A 23,649-nucleotide genomic window follows, 5' to 3' on the forward strand; every position below is an offset into this window, starting at 1 on the left:
AAGTCCTTCTGTTGTTTAAGAATTTTGATTTCCAAAATTATATCAGATAGATCCATGTCTTTCATTTCAAATCTTGAGTTCAATATTTCCTTAGTGGATTTAATTATCTTATCATTACTCCCAATAATAAGTATGTCATCTACATATAGACACAAGATGATGTAGTCATTCTATATGACTTTCATGTAGATATATTTATCATACTCATTGATTTTGAATCCACATTCTTTCATGGCATTATCAAATTTCTCATGTCACTGCTTTGGTGCTTGTTTCAAGCCATATAATAACTTCACTAATCTACAGACCTTATTTTTTTGACCTGGCACAAAAAACCCCTCAGGTTGCTCCATGTAAATTTTTTTTCTTCTAAATCCCTATCTAGAAATGCTATCTTTACATCCATTTGATGTATTTTAAGATTTTATAGAGCAGCTATAGCTAACAATACTATAATAGAAGTTATTCTCGACACGAAAGAATACATATTAAAGTAATCAAGGATTTCTCGTTGTCGGTATCCTTTGATTACTAATCTGGCCTTATATTTATCAATTGTGTCATCTAACTTCACTTTCTTCTTGAAAATCCACTTGTAATCCAGTGGTTTACTTCTGGGAGGAAGATTCATAAGTTTCCAAGTGTGATTTTGCAAGATAGATTTTATCTCAGGTTTAATTACCTCTCTTCAATGATGTCCATCAGAAGAACTTACTGCTTCGAAGTAACTTTGGGGCTCACTTTCCAATGTGAAAGTGATAAAATCTGATCCATAGGGTTTTTCTACCTGAGCTTTTTTGCTCTGTCTAAGGTCAACCTCGATTGGTTCATCATTATCTTCTTCACCTTGTGTTCCATATGCCCATTTTGAGGAGCTAGCATCCTCTCGGGTCTTATACAGAAACACATACTCGAAGAACGAGATATTTCTAGATTCTATTATCAAGTTCTTGTGTATATCCGGTATTTGTGACTTATACATAAAAAATCGATATGCACTGTTATTATGTGCATATTCAATAAATATGCAATCAACAGTCTTTGGTCTTATCTTAATCCTTTTCAAATCAGGCACTAACACTTTGACAAGACACCCTCACATTCGTAAATATTTGTCCAACGGTTGTCGTCCATTCCACAACTCATAAGGGCTCTTAGAAGAGCATTCATCATCTCCTTTATAATTCAATTCTTACACTCAGCAACTCCATTTTGCTGAGGAGTATAAGTGTTGGATTGAGAATTCGCTAGAAGGGGGGTGAATAGCGATAAAAAAATTTATCAAGTTACGCAACGGAAAAATCAAAAGACAACAATGCTAACAAGATTCGTTTTACTTGGTTCGGAGTCTTTGTCGACTCTTACTCTAAGGCCCGCACTCGTCGAGTGCTTTCGTTGGGCAATCCACTAGCAATTCGAAAAGGTGTTACACAATTGAATTACAGGAAATTGCTAAAAGAAATTTCGACAATAATAATAAGGAAAAGAAGAAAGAAAATACTTTTGTTGGAGTAGCCTCGCGGCACTACAAGAAAAAAGCCTAACAACAACGATTTTTCACCGTTGTCGTAGCCCATTTTGAATTGTTGTTAAAGGTCGTGTTGTTAAAAGGGGTGCCCAAAGACAACAGTTTTTAACCGTTGTCTTTGAAGGCAAAGACAACATTTTTACAACAGTGAAAAACTGTTGTCTTTTCCTTCAAAGATAACAGTTTTTCACCGTTGTCTTTGAGCGTCTACCTTTAATAACAGGGTCTTCAACAACAGTTTTAAACTATCTACGACAACGGTGAAAAACCGTTGTCTTTTTTAGAAAAAAATAAATAAATAATTAATACACAATTTTCCAATATTATAAATCATTCAAAATACTAAATTTCAAAATAAATTTTAATATACAATTTTCTAACATTCAAAAATAATATTTATAACATTCTGAAGAAATTTCATAAGCAACCAACAAAATTTCATAAGCAACCAACAAAATGATAACACTATTAAAACAAAGGTAGAACAATATAACACAAGATTTTCTACTTAGATGTCGGTGAAGAGGAGGGATTGCAGCTCCTAGTGCTCCTTAATTTGTTAAAGTCTCTTCATTTTTTTAGCTTGTCGGCATTCTTCCCAATACTCTTGAGGACACCTAAAAAGAGCAGAATGAAATTATGCAATCCTGTGCACAAGAACTATGTAATTCTAAGTGGTGGATCATGTCTGTCACAAGTTCACCACTAATTTTTTTGACCATTATGCACAGATTGTAGACAAGCATGAAAATAAGCAGAACTATAAATAAAAGCGAATAAAGGATACCTTTCAATCTTTGAAATCTTCTTTTCTGGTTGGCCCGTCTCCTTTTCCTCTCTTCTTTTGTTAACTCTGCCTCTTCTTTGATGTTTCCTTTTCCATGAAAAATCTCCTCAGGGGCAAGCATAGCCGCATCTGAGACGGCCAATGGAGCAACCTGCAAAACCATTGTATTTCAGTGACTCGAAACTGTTTTTACCATAAACTAAAAGACAACTCCAAAAGATATTTTTACCTCTTCCATTGCTAGAGCAGGTACATTGACTTGTATAGACATGTCCTCAATAACCTACATCATAACTTATGGTCAATCAAGAAATAAATACTAAAAGAATTAAACACTTGATAAGCTTTGTTGCTAACCGGCTTTGGAGCAAAATGGAAGTGAGACAGCGCATCCAACTTTAAGGAAATCTTTTTGAATAGCATTGTTGCCTGCAGGCATAAAAGAAAAAGTGTATGAGAAAAGCTGAGAAGCTACACAAGCAGCCAGATGTTATCGCAGATCAATACAATAGATCTAGTGGATCTGTATTATTAACAAATTCAGATTACAGATATCCCAATGTCAGGTTTTTTTGGCTATAAAGTAAAGTCATTATATGCATCAGTAAGAAAGACATCTATCGATAATATAATCTTCCATCAGGACTTCTAAGAAAGTTTCCCAAGTAAAGAAACAGAAAGGAGGGAAAACCCAAAGAGCTTGAGAGGTTTCAATATAATTTCTCAATAGTGAGAATACAACAGTTGTAAGGAGCTTAAAGAAAATGCGTCGATGAAGACTTATAAACTGACACCTAAGACATACAAATTCTCATTCTCATCAGCCATCAATCACTAAACTATGATTACTATCCTACCAGCAGCTGAAATTAGAAATTGAAAAAAATGCAGATAATTTTGGTAAAAATAGCTACTAATTGCCAGGGTTCAGTTTGAGTTTTTATGACAAAATTTACCACATAGGAATAGTAAATAAGTGGACAAGTAAAATACCTCAATCTTAAGTTTATCAGAAGTAGAAAGAAGAGCTGGAGCTAGACCTGTCTTCTGCGCATATTCTTCCTAAATTACAAAAAAAAATGAGAGAGAGAGAGAGAAGTGAGCATAGTCTATGTATCACGCATTAGCTGATTAATAAAAATGATTTGCATAAATGAAGCAGCGAACCTCATATATCTCGGCAAGACCCTTCTTACTCTTATTTTCATCCTGTTAAAAAGTCCATTATGACATTGTTCCCACTTAGAAGTGTTCAATTTATATATCTTAATGTTGCCAAATTTAGACAGAACAAGAAAATTACCATCTCTTTGGTCTCCTTAGGGGGTTTAGATGGCAAGATAGGTGCTCTTTCAACGTCATCAAAATGACCCTGGAAGCAATCATAAACTTGAATTAGATTGTCTGATGATGGCACAAAAATAGTATATCCACAATCCTGGAACTGACACTGATTGACTAGGCTTAAACTGAATCTTTTATTATTAATTTAAAAATAAAGGTGAACGCTAAGACTAGGTATGCACAATGACCGGTTAGCCAGATTGGGTAGTTCATCTGCTAAGAAAATTACCATCAACAGAGGATAAATACTTTTGTAAACGAAAGTCCAAGAATAAAAGGTTGTAAAGATAATTACTTAACACTTCTGTTAGATAAAAAAATAGAAATTAATTCCATAAGTTTGCCTAAACATAATGCTAGAGCACCGAGAAATGCACTTCCTAAATGTTGTTAAATTGTAAAATGAGTGATTTTAGCAAATAAACCTACTTCTGACAAACTATATGTATTATCACACATTTTCAGTAAAAATCTTACAATAACTAGCACATTTAATTGCTCTGCTTGCACTATTGTACAGTCACAAAGAATATTGTTCATCAGGCTGAAATCTAACTTTAGAATATCTTAATCATTTTAGTAAGGACTGAAGAGTGAAGAGCATTAGTTGATCATTAGTTGTTTTTGTTGTGTCCAAAAACAATTGGACCAATCACACTGCAAAAATTGTTGTAGAATTTAATATTCATTGGCGTGCTTAGCCATTCAAGGACTTTAATGTTCCATGTTCATACAATAAAAACTTCTGGCATGATGAAATCAAATGTCAAGCAACAGTATCTTTATGCCCTTCACAAGCCTAAAGCAACAAACAAGCAAACATATCATCCTTTGGCGCATACTCCATCTTACATTTTATAAGTATAAAGTTGACAAATTAAGATATGACATACAACGATTGTACACACCAGAAGCTCTACTGATCTGACTAATCATGTCCACTTTATCAGCATCTCTACATGATGATGCATTTAATTAAATTCCAGATTCCATCCTAGTTCAGTAAATATTCTGAAACTTCCTACGTCCACATTATAAATTTTTCTTTCAACATTATAAGAACACTTTATAAATCTGACAACAGATACTTGGAGTAACTTGCACCAAAATACCACTGATTTTGATCAACAAGAATTCTGACAATAGCAGAAGCTTCAACAAATAAATGTTTATATGAGTTAGAAAATACTAGCGCCCTGTTGGATAAAAGTTTCAACAAGGAAAAGGGACATGGAAACACTAGACAGTGGATGCTATTATAAACACAATGTTCCAGATTGGGCCAAGATTATAATGAGTAACAACTCCCTGTCCTACGTCTCTTCCAATCCACAAATGAATTTAGAAAATAACAACTCAACATGAGAAATCCTTTGCAATTTCCAAAAAAAATCAATTGTCAAGAAACAACACTGCATAAGAGAAGAAACTTACCCAGGTTTAGAGTCGGTGGAACTTGTAGGAGTATCGGCCTTCGTCTAACCCATGCAAGAGAAGAGACAGAAATGTAAGTAAATAACGAGACATATTGTATCGATTTACAAGGATGAGTAAGAACGAAACAACACTCAACTGCAACGGCATTTGTGATCAAATTCCTTCCACTGAGCCTACCGGAGATCCTTCCATCGGATCTAACAACCAAGATGCTTCCTTTCGTTCCTGAGTGCCAAAGGAACAATCGTCATATCTTTAGATCCCAAATCAGTAATAGTTATCTGATTCGTAAAAGAGGAGAAAAAAAACCTGGAAGAGATCTCGCAGGGGATGCAAAGAGACGCTTGTGCGGATCAATACGATTTGAGAGGAACACTGCCGACTGGAGTGCTGCCACCATTTCCGAAGCGAATCAAACCCAGAGAGAGGAGAAAGAGGAAGACGAGGAGTAGGAGGAGTAGGAGGAGGAGGAGGACGAGAAAGGTCGAGGCTTGAGGAGGAGGAGGCGGTGAAGATGGCTGAAAGTAAAGGCCGCGAGGAGGAGGTGGCGAGGCCGAAAGTTGAGGCGGCGAAGAGGGCGGTGAGGAGGGAGGCGGCGAAGAAGACGGTGAAGAGGGTGGTGAGGAGGGAGGCGGCGAAGAGGGTGGTGAGTAGGGAGGCGACGAAGAGGGCGGTGAGGAGGAGGCGGCGAAGAGTAGGGTTTTGGGAAAGAGACAGAAAAAAACAAGGCGTAAAACAGACAAATGACGAAGGAGAAAAAGTGGTGAAAGAAAAAACAATTGCATTTAACAACACTTAATAGACAACGGTTTTTAAAAACTGTTGTCGTAATCCCAAAAAAGCGCACATAGACAACAGTTTTAAAAAACTATTGTCGTACCCTTTAAAAACCGTTGTTGTATCCCCAAAAAAACACAAATAGACAACGATTTTTAAAAATCGTTGTCATAGGCCAAAAAAATTACTAAAAGACAACAGTTTTTATTAAAACCGTTGTTAAAAGGCAAAAAGACAACGGTTTGGTATAAAACCGTTGTCGTTTGAGTGTTGTTGAATGACGTTTTTCTTGTAGTGCGGCGTCGCAGGAGCACATGATAGAAGATCTTGTTGTTGTTCTGCTCCAGTCTTCACCCTCCTTATATAGGAGGTTCGGGGCGCCTAGATCCTTTCGGGGCATCTTGAATGTGACGTAGCCGAGCCAATCAGCGAGCTCCATGTGTCAATGCGGCGATAGGGATAAAACTTGCCTCCGAGCGCCCGAACCCGTTCCGGGCGCCCGGATCCCTTCCGGGCGCCCGAATTCCTTTCGGGTGCCCGGACCCTTGTCTTCCAGCAGTTTCCTTCCTGCAAGAAAATGTTAGTCTGAGGTAATTATATATCCTACAAAACAGAGTGTTAGCACAGTTTATGATCAAGTAAAATATTAATTAGATTCCATCTCATCGAGACCGGAATTTAGTCAAGAGTTTAACTTAGAGTTCTGAAATGGTTCTAAGTTGGATCGGCGCCTAAGTTCCCTTCCCGAGAACACGTACTCACAGTCACTCCCCTCTAGTGACTTACCTCAACTTACCCGCCAGACGTCCGGTCAGCCTGTCGACCCGTCTGGACTTCGTGCCAGACGTCCGATCAGCCTTTCGACCCGTCTGGATTTAGTGTCAGCTATCCGGTCGGCCCGTTGACCTAGCTGGGTTTCGTGCCAGTTATCCGGTCGGCCCATCGACCTAGCTAGCTGGGCTTCGTGCCAGACATCCGGTCAGCCCGTCGACCTGTCTAGACTTCTCCTGCACACTTGATCAAAGTTTTTAGAACACAAATGAAACTAACTTAACCTACTTTCACTACAACAAAAACCCTCATAGACATCGGTTTTCCACCGGTGTCTATTTCATTTTCAACCGATGTCTATGAAGCCGATGTAAAAGGTCTGCCATTTTAGACATCGGGTTAAAACCGGTGTAGTATCACTTAACGACACCGTTTCATCAACGGTGTAAAACCGATGTAATATTGTATGTTTATAACACTAGTTTTGACAGCGGTAAATGACCGATGTAAATTTAGTTAATAACACCAGTTTTGCAACGGTGGAAAACCGATGTAATATGGATATTTTTTAACAGCACAAATTTAATTTCCGAAACAATGAAAAATCGATAGTAATAAAAAAAATACATAAATATTCACAAATTACACAAATATTCTTCATTCAACAATATCCATAATATACACAAATATTCACAAATTATATAAATAATCTTCTTACAACAGTATCCATAAAATACCCAAACATTCTTTTTACATCAAAAGCTAGCTAATAGATATCAAAATCAAGGTAGAACATTCTTTTAACAACACATCAAGGTAGAACCGCACTTCAAATGTAATCTAGCATGCATTCAGCCCACTCGAACCACACTTCATCAATTTCAACTCTGGAGTACTTGAGATTTGTAAACTGTAAAAACATATAAATAATATATTAGTAAAGATGCAATTTTGAAAGCTGGAAATGGTAAAGATGCAATTTTAAAAGCTGGAAATGGTAAAGATGCAATTTTGATTTATTTATTTTTTTCTAAATATCTGCTCTAGCTCTAACGAGGCCAATCTAGTTTTTCTGATCTCTATCCTTCTAACACTTCAAATCAAGCATTTTGAAAGCTTTTCCGTCTGATTTTGCAATGAGAACTACCAATAAACTAAATTTGGAATGCAAAATATCTAAACCAAAGAAAGTCCCTTTCTAATTGATACTTGCAACAAAGATAATCCATAATACTTTATACAAAGTTAATTCATGATCAGGACCCAATAATCCATCATATGTCAAATAACTAAAACAAATGTGTACATGTATCAAATAAAATAGAATACTAAGTTTTTAAAGGCTGCTGTGGAAGACTATTGTTCATAATGATATCTATTTTTGATATGAGAAGGTGAAGAAGTGTTTTCTTGTCATAAAAAAATTACTTTGAGCTTATATGAGTACTCAGATAGGTCAAAACTGCAGCATATAAATTCTGTAGTAATGGTAATGGTGGAGGCATACAAAAGAAACTTAGCAACTGCAAAAAAAAATGACAGCAAGAATGGATGCCTCGACACATTTAAGATATCAATAACCTTACTCTCCTTCATTGACTCGGTTGCATTTTGCAATAGGGCCTGCACAAGGATAGACATAGAAGTAAATGACAGAGGAAAGTATGCAACTGAACAATCACATTTTGGATATTGGCAAACAAATTCGACTAGACTGACCATTCGAAAGTTGTCGAACGATATGTGATCTTCTCCGTTTGGTGCTAGCAGCTTAAACTGTGATCTTAGATAAAACAGCTGATCCTCTGTTAGGGCTTTGGATAGCGCCTAAAAAGTGCGATGCAATAAAAAAATATTAAACAAGTAAGATAGAGTATACAACCATTGTATAAGTTCTACATGTTGTTGTAAGACAGACTTCGAGGTTTTGATGAATTGAATATGATGGGTGCAAAATTGTTTGTCTGAGAACCACTGTTTGTATGTTTGTTGTCCTACTGCCTTAAGATATGATAAGAATAGGTTCAGCAAATCAGCAATCAAATTTTAAATGATTTTTATTTTTTTAAAACTATTAGGTTGGAGAAAGCCTCAACACAGCTTAATCATGATAATGATTTATCAAGAATACCAAGTCTACAAGATTTGAAATTTAAGCACACATTTACCGGGTTTGTAGAGTAGTAGCTCTAAGATATCCATATTGGGTTTGCCTTCTAAGTCATCTATTGCTAAAGCCAACTAAAATTCTACAAATCCAAAGCCAACTAAAGAATAAAAAAGACCTGCTAGAAAAATCTGAAACAATTTCAATTGGCATCTTGAGGTGATCAAACTCAAAAATGTCTTCCAAGTAGCCAAGTTAAATATGAGTGCCACGCGATGTTGACAATTATTAGTTTGTAACCCTTCCCACTTTTCTCTTTCCAATCTAATATTACTTATATCCTACTCAAGGTTATTATTACTTCTCATCATTTGTTGTTGTACTTTAATAGATTTATGTTAATGCAACAATTCTTATATGATGCTTTCATAAAAAATAAAAGTTGAAAAAAGAGGACTCTATTCCATTACAGCAAAAATCTGTAAAATACTTAAAATATAATGCAGAAAATGATAGGTTGAATGACACATTCAAAAACTTCAGTGGCAAAGGAAACTCACAACAAATGATACCAAAGAAAACAACAAAAGGAACCCATAACAAAATAGGATAACATTTTCATGTTTAACATCACCAAAAAATCAATCAACTAGACCATGCCACTAAACAATGCTCACCTGGTTTAACAAAATTGGAAAGGCCAAAATCAATCAACTTCATCTGAGCATTTTCATCTCTGGTGGTGAAAAGAAAATGTTGTTGTTAAATACAAGGAAGAAATATTAACAGCGCTGAAAAATATATGTTGAAAAAGAAATGAACAGCAGAATACCCTAAGTTGCTCCTGTAAAATAAGAGATCTAAAGTAATATCATGTCTGCATAAATTGAATCAAAGTTCTCTATGATACAATCCAACCTATGGCTTTAAATCACGATGCACAACACCTTGAAGATGACAAAAGGTGATTACACTCAGTATTTGAATAACTATAGCTTTTGCATCCTCCTTTGAGTACCTTCCACCTCTTGAGAACACAAGGGAAAAAAAGCAATCAAAAGTTATTAATTTTCAAATTCAAATAATCAAATAGATATAAATTATGGCCAATTAAATCACTTTTTTACCTGGATAAAATTCTTTCTAATAATTCTCCACCTTCACATAATCTGGAAAAGAGAAAAACATATTGTTGAGTTCCAAATTAACAGAAGTACTACATAATTTTTTTTAAAAAAAAAATTGCTGCCCATCATCTTAGAAGTGTTCATTTTAAAATTTGTATGGAAAAGTATTATCATTTTTCCTTAGTGCAGGATACAAAGTGGAAAGCAAAGAGGCATATTAGTAGGATACTACATGCAAAAAGTTTTGGATATATCAACTCTATCTTGTGACATGGAACAAATATCAGATGTAGAAACGCTGTTACTCATTGTTAAGCTAACTAGAGTTAATTAAGACATACTCCATGACTACGTAGACGTTAAGTGCATCCTCACATGCATCATAAAATTTGACAAGATTATTATGGTTGGACAAGGCTTTGAGGATTTTGACCTCTCTACGAACGTCTTCAATTGATATTGGTGTTGTCATATGTAAAAACAAGAAAGAACCTGTAAAGTTTCAAAACACCCATTACAATGTTAAAATGCACTAACAATATGAGGCATGCATGATAGCAAGGATACACTTTCCAGCATATTAAGGAAGAAGTCTCATTTCAGTGACTTTTGACAATTCCAAATCATCATTACTTTCTGAATCTGAGCTTTCGGACTCTTCATCTTCGTCGCCTATCTCAATCTGATGAAGAATCTAGCAAACAGTACATAAGCAATAAAGCAAAAAACAACATAGGAGCCATCAGCCAATCTGACTATCCTCAATGGTGTAACTCAAATTTGCCCCTCAAATAATTCAAATCCTTCAGGACATTATTACTATAAAGAACCATTCTCAGCTAGTAATCACCAACTCAAATAGGCAACCTCAAGCACCAACATATAGCTATCCAAGAAACAGCTTACCGGTAGCCCCTTAATTCATGCTATCCAGGACATTTTATACCTGTCTATCCCTTTATGAATTGAACAAATCCATCTGGGTTCTTTGTATGCCCAGTAAAGTATCTGAAACAGACAGGGAGGACAAATGAGAATTACAAAATCTTGTCATAAAGTGGAGAAAAATGTTGCTTACCAAACCAGCAGGACTACTAGAACACCAGCAGCTATAGTCAGCCCTACTATACCAATGAAGGTAGCAACAACATTCAAGCGTACCTATAACAGAAAGCAAGAAAAAAAAGTAGGCTTGACAGTAAAATTTGCACGGGGCATAAAATAGAATTCACAATTCAGAAAAAAGCTGCAGTGGAGTTTCTCCACCAGTATCCTCTGAAATACTAGCCATCAACAAACCCCATTCAGTATTTATCCCAACTACAGTTACCTGAATGAAAACAAAAATTATTAAAATACTGAAAATAGACTGAACAGAGTTTCTTGTATAGCAGATAAAGATTCGCATACTCAAATTGAAGTTCAAATTACTTTCTTACAAGAAGTTAAATTTAATCTCTAGAAAAGATTTCTACTCATAAAAAATATATAAAAAATTATTATGAAAAAAATAGTCCAGGCAATCACATACCAACATATTACCATATCCATCAGCAACCTTGCATCCAGACATTAGAAAGGGTGATTTAGGGCAACTTCATCCAAAAACTCGAACACAGATAAATTCCAATAATAATGTTGCTCAATGGTAACATTATTAACAAACCAACTAATTAACTTAAACAGGAGGATAAGACTATGCCGATTTGGGAATCGAAACTAAACTTCGAATTATCTGGAAGATGAAGGAGAAGTAGAGAACGCACTAGGCCTTTCTTCAATAGCTGCGCCGACTCCCTCACCTGGACTTTGCTGCGGCATCTCCTCGGAGGGGCGTCGTCTTTGAGGACGGCGCAGCAAAGGCGGCGACGCTTGCGGAAGGGCTTCGAGAGGGGAGCCAAAGCTAGTAGCAAAGCGATGGTGGCCCGATTATTAGGGGGTCAGAGATGATGCCGAGGGAAGCAAGACAACTGCGTACCTGGAATGAGAGGTCGAAGGATAAAAACCCTAACATCTAGTGATGGGGAAACGAACATTTGGCTGCGTACCTGGAAGGAGGCAGAGGCGGAGTCTCGTCAGCGATGGGATGAAGATAGCGTTCTTCGTGTCCGGAGCCGAGATGCCTGCAAAGAAATAGAGACTCGATCATGGAGAAGCAAGGGCGTCGTTCTAGGAAGGGGGTGGACGGCGCGATATAGGTTTAGGTTTGGAGGAAATATTAAAGTGTTTCAAATTTCGGCTAAGTATTGGTGGGAAATTAAATTATTTTATTTTATCATAGACACCGGGTTTTAAAAACCGCTGTTAAAATCGGTGTCTATTAACGAAAAAAAAGGCGCTCATAGACATCGCCTAAAAAACTGATGTCTATGAGCTAAAATCTACGCTCATAGATACCGATTTTTGGAAAAATCGGTGTAAAATACTCAAAGACATCGGTTTTTGCTTAAAACCGTTATTGTTTAAAACCGTTGTTGTTCCACTGATGTCTATGAGGGATTTTGTTGTAGTGTTTGTCATTCATCAAACTTGAGTTAGACCGTTAGTGCTAACTACATCAACAATAAGGAACTGTTATTTCATGTTTGATCCCATGTTCAGCACACAACTCAGTGAACGGTGATACATATGTAGGTGTAGTGGAGGCCGGCAAGAGGGGGGGTGAATTGCTGAAAACAAAAAATAAAACTACCCTCCTCGGATTTCGACTCAATTAATGCAATAGTGATAAATTAATAAAGCAATACGAAAATATAGAAAGACAGAGAAGACCGGGAGTTAACCTGGTTACAACCAAGACGGTTGTTAATCCAGGGCAATGAAGAGCTCAGTAGAAAAATTCTCCTTTTCTGAAGGCGGAAAAGCCTTTTACACTTTGGAAGCTTAGAACTATTGCTAGGAATGGCTACACAATGATTGCTTGAGTTGTTGATTATTTCCTAGCTCTAGGAGCCTTTATATAGGTCCTGGAAATCCTATCCCGAGGGTCCAAGGCGCCTTCAACAAGGTTTAAGGTGCCTCCAGCTCGGTCAGCGGATAAAACTTTATCCGCAGCTCAAAACGATCAGTTTAACCTGTTGAAGGCGCCTTCAACAAGCCTGAAGGCGCCTCCAAGCCTGATGGAGGCTCCTCCAAGCTGGCAGGTCAAATTCCAGCTTGCTTTCTTCAGCTTCCGACGCTCCGATCTTTTGGGTGATTGCGGCCAACCGGAATAGGGCTCACCCGAACCCAATTCCCGGCCTTTTCCTCGAGCAGCCTTCCATCTCGGCTTAACGTCCCTCGAACGCCGCGCACGCTCTTCACGCCCACCGGAGTACTCTTCGGACGCACCGAGCCCGTCGGCTCCCTTCCCGTGCCGTCCTTCTCGCTAGCTGCGTCTTCCGCTCGACTTCTTGTGCTCCTAAGCTCCTGCACACTCAAACACAGGGATCAAACACAAAGCAGGACCTAACTAACTTGGTTGATCACATCAAAACACCACGGGGTCCAACAACATATTCACCGTCTCGGTCACTTCGAACCACCTTAATTTTTTTATTAAGTTGGTTTTTAACCTCATTTTTATAGAGAGCAAATTTCTCTATAGCTTCATCCTTACTTTTGAGAAGATACACATAACAGTATTTTATGTTGCCATCTACAAAAGTGATGAAATATATATTACAACAACGTGTTGGCATATCTTTTAGGTCACACGCGTTAATGTGAATTAGGTCAAGTGGTTCTTTACTTCTTTCAATATGTTAAAAGGATGATCTTGTTATTTTCGCTTCAACACAAATCTCACACTTGTGTTTTGGGTCAAGGTGGAATATAAGTATACTTTGCATGTTTATTAATCTACGCAACATATTATAGTTAACATGTCCTAGTCTGTAGGATCGAAAAGCACTAGAGAGGGAGGAGAGGTGAATAACGCTTGTGGCTAATTCGTTTGTTAAGAAATAATCGAGTAAAGACGTAGCGGGATAAACAAAAATCAATTGTAAACACCAAGGATTTACTTGGTTCGGAGCCTGTGACGACTCCTACTCCAAGGCCTGCACGTAAGAGTGCTTTTAATGGGCAATCACTGTAGCTTTGGAAAGTTACAACTTGAAGTGTAGTTTTAATGCAATAATTGAAAGTATACCGACGACTTTTCAGATCTGGATAGTCGTGCTTTTGGTCGTCGGAGTCGCGTCGCTTAGAAGCCGGAGTCGCATCGCTCGATCGTCGGAGTCGTGTCGCCCGATTGCTGTAGTTGCATTACTGAGTAGCAGGTTCGTCTTGTAGAGCAGTGCACAGTAGAAAGATCGCAATTGGAAGTGTGTAATTGTCTCTGCCCGAACCAGGCTTAAATAGCCCATTTAGGGTGCCTCCAACCTCCATAGGAGGTGCCTCCAGCCCGAGTCCACAATGTTGATAAGCTTCCGCGGCATCTGCTACTTATCCACCCGAAGGCGCCTCCAAGCTCCATGGAGGGCGCCCTCCATCCAGCGTTCAAGGCGGCTCCCATCTCCTTGGAAAGCGCCTTCACTCCTTGCTGCGAGGCTTTCATCTAAGGCACCCGAGGCACCTTCAAGCTCCATAGAGGGGGTCTCGGGTACTGTTCATCCGAGGCTTCCCTTGGGCAACTTCATTCCTGCAATGCATATTAGTCCACAAACAAAATACCCTGCAAAATCAAGTTAGCATAATAAAATACAAATAATATAAGTATCTAACAATCATCGGACCGTCCGGTTCTGACTTCGGATTTCCCTCCGGAAATCTTAGGTCGAACCGATGCCTACTGTTCCCTCACTGGGAATGCGTCATCACCTACTCCACTCAGGAGAGTTTACCTATTGCCAGACTGGTCCTCCAGACCGACTGGACTTTTGCTCAGCGCCCGAGGCTCCCGATCTTCATGTTGGATGTCCGCTCCACGACCCGTCCAGACTTCCATCTGGTTCGCGACATTAGGATTTCAACTTAGAGTCCTCGACTCTAGGATTTTGCCCAAAGCGCTCGACCCGCCAAGACTTTCCACCTATGGTTACCACCCCTAGGACCTAGAGTTACCACCTCCAAGGGTTTTCCACCTACCTAACCGCAGCTAGGACTTTTCCTCACCTAGGATTACTGTTGGAACCCCAAGGTTATTTTGGTGTGATCAACAAGTTAAGTTAGGTCCTGTGGTGTTTTAACCTTGTGTCTAAGTGATATCAGAGCAAGGACGCCTCAGGAGGACTAACCGCCGACTGAAGCAACGAGGTCGCCGGAACGAACATCTACCCACCAACATTCGAGGGTGAGTTCGCTTTTTGGAAGCGACGAATGCAGGTTTATTTTAAAACTGATTTTAATATGTTATTAATAATGATGTATGGTTATGAAGCTCCAAAGGATACAAAAGGATAAGAACTTGAAGAACATCAATGGACTGACGAGCAGCGCGATGAATTCATGACAACGGTAAGGTTGAATCCCGCCTTCTAAGTGTACTACCTATCCAGGATCTCGAAAGAGTCAGAAAATACAGAAGCGCAAAAGAACTTTGGGAAAAGTTCTTGAAACTCTACGAAGAACCATTTGAAGTCGACTCCTCGATGGACACCGAGTCGTCATTAGAAGAATCCGAGATAGAGGAAATTGTTGGGACAACCCTAACAGCCGAATTCCATCCCGAGGATACAGAAAACTCATCCCAAATAAGCATTGATGAAGGGGGGGAGTCTTCGGAAGAAAGAAACTCAATAGGGGGAGCATCAAAAGTCGACAAGGTAAGTCAGGTACGGTCTCCACCTCCTGACCAATTGCTTAATTCGGTTAAAATACTGTCGAAAGATTTTTTTCGAGTTAAAAATTATATTATTGAAACATTTTTACAAATTAGGAATTAAAAATAAAACAAAGAATGGTGAGTTTAAAGAAACTCTAGCAATAGATTGTCGATTAAGAATCTCACAAGAGAAAATGACATGTTAAAAGAACAAATATAATTTTTTGCATGTTCAAAATTCCCTGCTTTAAATTTGAGAAATTATGACAAACTAAAATGGAAATTTAAACATGACTAACCTAAACTATGAATTAGACTTAGCGTGTTCAGTAAGAAAATTAAACAGCTAATTTCCTTATGAGACTTTGTCTAAGAAAGTGGTTGTTGCTCCAATAACCAAGAAGGTCTAGTGCCTCGCCACTGCTTGGAAGCTAAAATATTGAAATAAAATGTTTAATTAACTTATTGATAAAGTATTGAAAGTAAATAATGCTTTAAAATGTTTTCTAAACATTTTTTGGAAAAATTTCTCAAAATTGTCTAAAAATTGCCTAAGTTAGAATTTTCTTTTACTTAGAAAATTTTCTTGCTTAAATTTTTTTTCCCTCAAAATTATTACCCTTTGATTTTTTTTTTAACTTAGAAATTTTCTTTGAGATTTTCTTTCACTTAGAAATGTTTTCTAAAAATCATTGAAATAATTTTCAAAATTTTCTAATTTTCTAATTTTTAACCTTTAGATTTTTTTTGGAACCCTATTTTTTATGTGATCAAAGGGGGAGAAGGAAAAGTATAAGTCTAGGGGGAGGTAGACTATTTTTTTTTTTTTACAGTTTTTCTATCTTTTTGCACTTTACTACAATATTAGTTATTTCATTTTTATGTCTATTTACCCTAGCTTAACTTAGGTTACCCACATCAAAAATGGGGAGATTGTTGGAACTCTAAGGTTGTTTTAGTGTGATCAACAAGTTAAGTTAGGTCCTGCGGTGTTTTAACCTTGTGTCTAAGTGTGTAAGAGCTTAGGAGCACAGGGAGTCAAGCGGAAGACGCAGCTAGCGAGAAGGACGGCACGGGAGAGTGTGTCTGAGGGGCGAGACACTGCGGAAGAGTACACCGGCGGACGAGAAGGAAGCGTGCGGTGTTTCCGAGGGAGAGAAGCCGGAGCGGAAGATTCCTCGGGGAGTGATAGCCGCCGTTTTGCATGTCACCAGGCTCTTCAAATTAATAAAGATTGGGAACTTTGTAAACTCAATAAAAGAGATGTAGCAACGAGTCCTGAGTCATATTTTTCCAAGAATAGCTAATTAGTGTGTGCAAATTCTAGAATTGATTCAAACCAAATTCTTAAATCAACAAGGTCAAGAATAGAATCAAAGAAAGATTACTCTCTTCTAAACATGATCCACTTCCTTCTAACCAAATGAGCATCAATTAAATTAGGATTTTTATGCATCATTGAATCAAATGAGTCAATTACTATATCTTCAATCTACAATCACAGTAACAACAACTATAATAACTAAAACTAGAGTTTCTACATTCAATGCCTGAAACTTAGCTCAATCTTGCATGAACCGAAATAACATTCAACACATAATCACACTCATAGATTAAGTAATTCATTCACATCTCAAACTTGCACCAAAAGCTCAAGTAATTCTTTCACCATCAAGTTTCAATCTCAGTTACTACATACCCATTTAAAAGAGCAAGAGTTTTCCGAATTCAAGAATTGAATCTACACAAACTTATGGGAATCGAAATAGAAGATTTAAACTAGAAAGTAAACTATTTGTGTAGCTTAAGCAAGATCTGCATTGCATATGTTCAAAGAACTCAGATTGCAAATGCTAAGAAATCAGAAACAAATTGTAAACACATTAAGTAACTGAACAGGGCTTGGATTATAGAAAACTAAAAGAATTGTAAAGCAAAGCTAAGAAATCAACGGAATTGTCAATCTAAGGAATCAGATCATAAGATCTGAGCAGGTATAAGAAATGTAAATAAAATTAAACAAGACAAATGCATTCCACAACCAAATCCCTGAACAAAACCTCTCTTCCCTGCCGTGTCACTGATCTGCTTTTGGGAACGCCCTTCGAGCAAATAAAAGTGACATACCGAACCTCCAGCTCATTCAAGAGATGTCCAAAGCTACTGAGAACACCCTAATTAGCTCGGAATCACTTGAATTCGCCAGCCGCCGAAGAACAGAGGATTTCTTTTCAGATTCGCTTACTTCCGGAAATGCAAGGTGAAATCGATGATGGAATGGAATCGGAAGTGCTGGGGAACGCCCTCTAGCACCTCCGTCGGATGATGGCAGAACCAGATTAGGGAACACCCCTTAAATCTTGGCTCGGATGGAATCGTTGGAATCAGAACCACGAATGGGGAACACCCTCAATTCGTGCTCTACTCTTTGCTTGTTGGTCGCCGGATCGTTGTGAGTTTCGCCGGAAATGAAGAGATCAGGTTCTTAAATCTGGAAGTGGAATGAGAGCCTCGAAACGAAGATGAACAGTGTCCTGATGTCGCGAGGAGACACCAAGCTCCACGGAGTCACTGTAGCATCTCAGGTTTTAAAACAACTCCCTCTCTGATCGGACAATAAAAAATGCTTCAGTTTTGATCGACAGTAAGAACATCTCGGATCTAGATCAAAATCTCTAGGTCTTCATCAATGGTTGTAATGTACTTCCTCTTGGCTTGGATGGACTAGATCCTTGACGGATGGCTCAGATCTCTCCGATCTTCAATGGACGGTTCAAATCACTCCAAGGCTTGATCGCCTTGTTTAGCCCTAGATTTGATTGCAAATGTGGTCTAATCTGATCGGGTCCATGACCCTTTTGATGCCTACAAAATAATAATCAAATATTAGCATCAAATACCATGATGACAAACTAATTTGCAATTAAGTCTAAAATAAATGTAATGCATGAAATATGGTGTAAACATAGGTTTTATCTATGAACAAGATCATTAAAAACATGGATTATGAATCAAAATAATGTAACAAAATCATGGTTATCATGGAGCAAGAGACGCAGCTAGCGAGAAGGTCAGCACGGGGTGCGACTGAGGGACGAAGAGCTATGGATGAGTACGTTGGCAGACGAGAAAGAAGCACGCGATGATTCTGAGGGACGAGAATCCGGAGCGGAAGCCTGCTCGAGAAGGCCGAAATTGGGTTTGGGCGAGCCTTATTTTGGTTGGTTGAAATCACCCAAGCGAGCAGGAGTGGAAGATCTGGACCGAGGTGAACGAAACCGGAGCAGAGAGCCCGAACCAGAAAAAGTCAACTCTATTGACTTTCTTGGTCTGGGCGCCCGGAACCCTTCCGAGCACCCGAACCTGGAGTTTATCAAGATCGCGGTCAAACACGATCTATGCGAGGAGGGATAAAGTTTTATCCCCTCCCAAGCGCCTGGAACCTTTCCAGACGCCCCGACCAAGGCTATAAATATAGCCTTGGTCCAAGAAGCTCTATAAGACAAGCAATTCTGATTACAACACTTGTATGCTTTCATTGTTAGTTTAGCTTCTTATTTTCTCTGTGCTTGAATGTTGTAAGAGGCTTCTCTGCCCGAAAGGAGATATCTATTGCACTTCATTCTCCTTGGATTAACAACCTCCCCGGTTGTAACCAAGTAAACTCCCTTGCCTCTACTCTTTTACTTTATTGCTTTTACTTTATACAAGTGTTCTTTTGAAAGTCCGAGAAGGACAGTTTTCTTTTTTTGCAAGGCTATTTAACCCCCTTCTAGCCGACCAAAGCGGTCCCAACAGTTATCGCCTCTTAGGATCTAGGATTACCACCCCCTAGGGTTTTCCACTTGTCAACCCGCAGCTAGGACTTTTGCCTAAGAACACTTAGGACTTTCCTACAAGTTCATTTAAACTTATTAGATCATAAGACAACTTAACTTTGGACCCTTTGACATAATCAAAACTCAGGTTCAATCCTCGGAGGTTTCCCGCACCAACATAGTCTACCATTCCACAAACATGAAGACTCAAGCATATAAGTGGAAGAGCTTTCGTTTTTATTTATCTTAGGCTTAATGAGCATTACATTGAGCTTGAATAGCCCATCATATACATAGCTCTTCCCGACAAATATTCCATTCTTAGACAATACAAGTCTGTTTGATCCAAAAATAATGCAAAAGTCATGCTTGCTTAACAGTAATCCAGACACTAGATTCTTCTGAATCTCTGGAAGATACAACACATTATTCAAGGTAAGGTTCTTACTCGAGGTCATCTTCAGCACCACTTTTCCTTAGCCCATGATGTCCGAGGTTACTGAGTTTCCCATAAACAGTTTATCTCCATTGACTTCTTCGAAGTTGTGGAGCAGCTTCTTGTTGCAGCAAACATGTTTGGTGACTCCAGATAGTTTATCTCCATTGACTTCTGTTGAAGCAATCTAGGTGCCCTAGGTTTTGATGTTTGGGCAAAGGTTTAAGTTAGGTTTATTGTTGTATTTGATATGCATTGTGAGTGTGCAGGATATAGGTACAACAAGGAAAGCCCAAGTGTGATCTTGGTAAAGGAGGAAAGTCCAAGAATGAGTCTTGGCGGTGTAAGTCCAAGCATGTAGTCTTGGCAACGTAAGTCCAAGTATGACTTGGCAATGGATGAAGTCCCGGAGGTGAGGAGCCTCTTGGCAAAGGAAGACCCGACAATATAGACAAGGCCGAAGGAAGCTCCAGAAGGCAAGACGTGAAGGATGGGGAGACATCCGAGGGACGCGAGGCTGATGGAGGAGGCTAGAAGGCTAGGTCTAGGTTGGTCGGGCGAGGACGATGTTAGTTAGAGCCCTAGAGCCAATCATTTGATGATTGTATGGACTCATGTATATCATATTCATGTATATATATTAAGGCATTTGGTTTTTGGTTATTATGCTTATTTGTATTAGTGCTAGATAAAATAAGTATAGTAACGTCCTAGAGTAGAAAGGTTCTTACCTATATCAATCGATTGGTTGAATCGATAGTGAGATGATATAGGGAACACTACTCTAAATCATTCCTAGTCAAGTATTAACATTCAGGGACAATGTTAATATAATAAGACTAGCATGTAGGTCAGCTCGATGACTTGATCTCACAAGTCATGGATATAGAGATATCAAGCTGACACATGGGTATGCATTAGAGAATGTATACTGAATGACCCGCCATGAGAAAGTATCATGGATCGTTATATGAGTGTCATATACTTTCTCATGTGGCTATTAGTATGACTATTAGTCCTTTGACCTGAAGTCACCATGGATCCCTACATAAGGAGTTATGTACTTTGGTTTCGTCAAACGTCACCCGTAACTGGGTGGACTATAAAGGCGATTACTGGGTATATAACGAATTATGTAGAGGGATGTGAGTGATGTAGATGGGATCTATCCCTCCCATATGACGGGAGCGACATCGGTATTCTTGATAGAGTTAGACCACGAAGTGCATGACCATGCCCAAATGAGTCAACATTAGATGTTGAGCTCATTTGATCGAGTGAGTCTACTTGGAGTTCAAGATTTAGATTGATTAGAGGATGACACGGTCTATGCCTCACATTGATCAATCTAGATGTCTAGGATAGAAGGACAATGTCACATATTTTGTGAGGAGTCACAATTGGTAGTCACAAGGTGATGTCAGATCTCGACATTCTTGTAACTTGGGTAGTAATGATGTGTTGCTAGATACCGCTCATTACTTATGCTCCTAAATGGGTTTATGGCATTGCCAACGTTACAAGAACCTATAGGGTCACACACTAAGGACAATTAGATGGAGATTTGGTTCATATGATGAACCAAGAGGATTAGATTCATTTGATGAATCATATTGGATTAAGAGTAATCCAAATTGGGCTAATTGAGTTAGACTCAAGTTGATTCATGTATTTAATGAGTCTAATTTAGATTATGACTCATTAAATTAACTTAATTTAATGAATTAGATTTATTATATTAAGTTGGCTTGAATCATATGGTTGGATTAGATCAACCATGAGAGAGATTTGATCAAGTTTGACTTGATTTGAGAGGAAGAGAAAAAGTCATGTTTGACTTGACTTTTTGCCACATCACTAGTGAGTTGGCAAGATGTGGACCAATAGGATTGCTCCACATCATCAATGTGTGCCACCTCATGGAGGTTACAAGCCTCCATAGCATTTAATGTGGCCGGCCCACATTAAATGAGGAGGTTACACTTGTTGCCATGTCATTTAGTGAGGTGGCAAGATGTGGACCAATAGTGTTGATCCACATCATCCTAGAGTGTCACCTCATGGGGGTTACAACTCTTAATGGTCTCCACATTAATTGGAATTAATGTGGGGGTTACACCTCCTAGAGTGGCCGGCCACTTGATGGCTAAGGGGTTGTTTGAATTTCCTCTCATTGATTCATTCACTCTTCTTCTCCCTTGGGTGCTCTCTCTTCTCCTTCTCCCATTCCTTGGCCGAACACTCCATTGGTGCTAGCACACCTTGTGTTTTGGTCATCTCCTTCTACTTGTGTCCGTGTGGATACATATAGAGGTTGTCTACTTTGACAACTAGAGATCCGACGACATCTTGGACAAGCGGGAACGCGAAGGGCTTCGCTACAAGGGTAATGATCTTAACTTTAGTGTAGATCTAAAGTTTTTACAAACTCGTACAAGAAAAAAAGTTTTTTCGAAAAATTTTGTTTACGAATCTTTGCACGAGATCCATGGCTTTGGGTGACTCGGGGTTTCCGCGAAGCGGAAAAGCGGTTTTCGCGGTCCGACGAACCCAACAGACGAGTGCATGAGAGATTGTACTCGGAGTAAAATCCTAGTTTTAGGATTTTACTGTAGCGTTACTGTAGCAGTACTGTAACGTTACTGTAGCAGTCGACTGGTGCATGGACCAGTCGACTGATGCACTGTAGCAGAGAGCCATTGAGAGAGTCGTTGGGCTGGCACCAGTCGACTGGTGCATGGACCAGTCGACTGGTAACGGGCAAATCAAGTTGCTTATTTGTTCCAAGCTCTATAAGAAGGAGCTTGGTATGGCCTGCCAAGGTGACGAAATTAGACTTGGTTAAAGCCTAATTAGTAGTCACCAAACGTGCTCAAGGTTCTCTTATGTCCAAGTGTTCTTGGTTGGTGTTGTGGTGAGGTTTCTCCACCCACAAGGAGTTGCTTGAGTAGCCGGAGTTTGTCGGGGGTTAATCCACCGAAGGATCGGGATCGTCCACCTTACGGACAGCCGTAGAGTAGGAGCAAGTTATCTCCGAACCACGTTACATTGACGTGCATTGGTTTGCATTTCCTTTCTTTGACTTTAGCTTGCATATTCGTATTTAGTTTCGTATTATTCTGCTGTGCAACTAACGAATACGTAGGAAGCCATCGATTTGGGTGAGACGCTATTCACCCCCCCTCTAGCGGGCACATCGATCCCAACAACTTCTTCAAACTTCTTCTTGTTGATGCCTCATCTGGGTCATAATTTGGAAGATTTGGGGTTCTTCTGTTTCGAGCTTTGACCGTGCTCAACCAAGTTGGATTTAACAGTAGCCTGAGAGAACAGCTTTCTCTCTGAACTCTTGTTGTCTTCTTCTATGTGAAGTCTAATAATGAGTTCCTTCACATTCATCTCCTTCCGCTTGTGCTTCAGATAGTTCTTGAAGTCCTTCCAGCCGGGAGGCAGCTTCTCAATGATAGTAGCCACTTGGAAGGTTTCACTCATAATCATCCCTTCTAAATGGATCTCGTGCAAGATCACTTGAAGCTCCTAGACTTGGCTAATCACTGTCTTGGAGTCAACCATCTTGTAATCCAGGAATCGGCCCACGATGAACTTCTTGGCCCTTGTATCCTTCATCTTGTACTTATTATTCAGGGGCTCCCACAGCTCCTTAGTCATACTCTTCATGCTATATACAGCGTACAACGAGTCGGCAAGGCAATTGAGAATGTAGTTTCGGCAAAGGAACTCAGAATGAGTTCATGTCTCCACTACACTAAT

The 23,649-nt window shown here is 38.9% G+C and overlaps 1 protein-coding gene and 2 long non-coding RNA genes across 3 annotated transcripts; all 3 read right to left on the reverse strand.

The window, feature by feature from the left end:
- Nucleotides 1-2,334: 2,334 nt before the first annotated feature.
- On the reverse strand, nucleotides 2,335-4,506 carry LOC122044056 (U3 small nucleolar ribonucleoprotein protein MPP10-like; the record flags this gene model as incomplete). The annotated part of the gene is made up of 7 exons (XM_042604599.1): nucleotides 4,473-4,506; nucleotides 3,619-3,719; nucleotides 3,483-3,524; nucleotides 3,309-3,377; nucleotides 2,673-2,744; nucleotides 2,545-2,598; nucleotides 2,335-2,466 (listed from the first exon to the last, which is right to left on the reverse strand). Coding segments are annotated over exons 1-7 (504 nt in total), but the record flags the coding sequence as incomplete, so codon positions are not given.
- A 582-nt stretch (nucleotides 4,507-5,088) lies between these two features.
- On the reverse strand, nucleotides 5,089-5,440 carry LOC122040100. The gene is made up of 3 exons (XR_006128506.1): nucleotides 5,406-5,440; nucleotides 5,233-5,321; nucleotides 5,089-5,137 (listed from the first exon to the last, which is right to left on the reverse strand). It is a non-coding gene; the product is annotated as an uncharacterized LOC122040100 (long non-coding RNA).
- Nucleotides 5,441-9,670: 4,230 nt separating this feature from the next.
- On the reverse strand, nucleotides 9,671-10,355 carry LOC122040101. Its single transcript, XR_006128507.1, has 3 exons — nucleotides 10,220-10,355; nucleotides 9,879-9,920; nucleotides 9,671-9,778 (listed from the first exon to the last, which is right to left on the reverse strand). It is a non-coding gene; the product is annotated as an uncharacterized LOC122040101 (long non-coding RNA).
- Nucleotides 10,356-23,649: the final 13,294 nt, after the last annotated feature.

Source organism: Zingiber officinale, chromosome 2A, assembly GCF_018446385.1.
Source record: "Zingiber officinale cultivar Zhangliang chromosome 2A, Zo_v1.1, whole genome shotgun sequence".
Taxonomy (NCBI): Eukaryota; Viridiplantae; Streptophyta; class Magnoliopsida; order Zingiberales; family Zingiberaceae; genus Zingiber; species Zingiber officinale.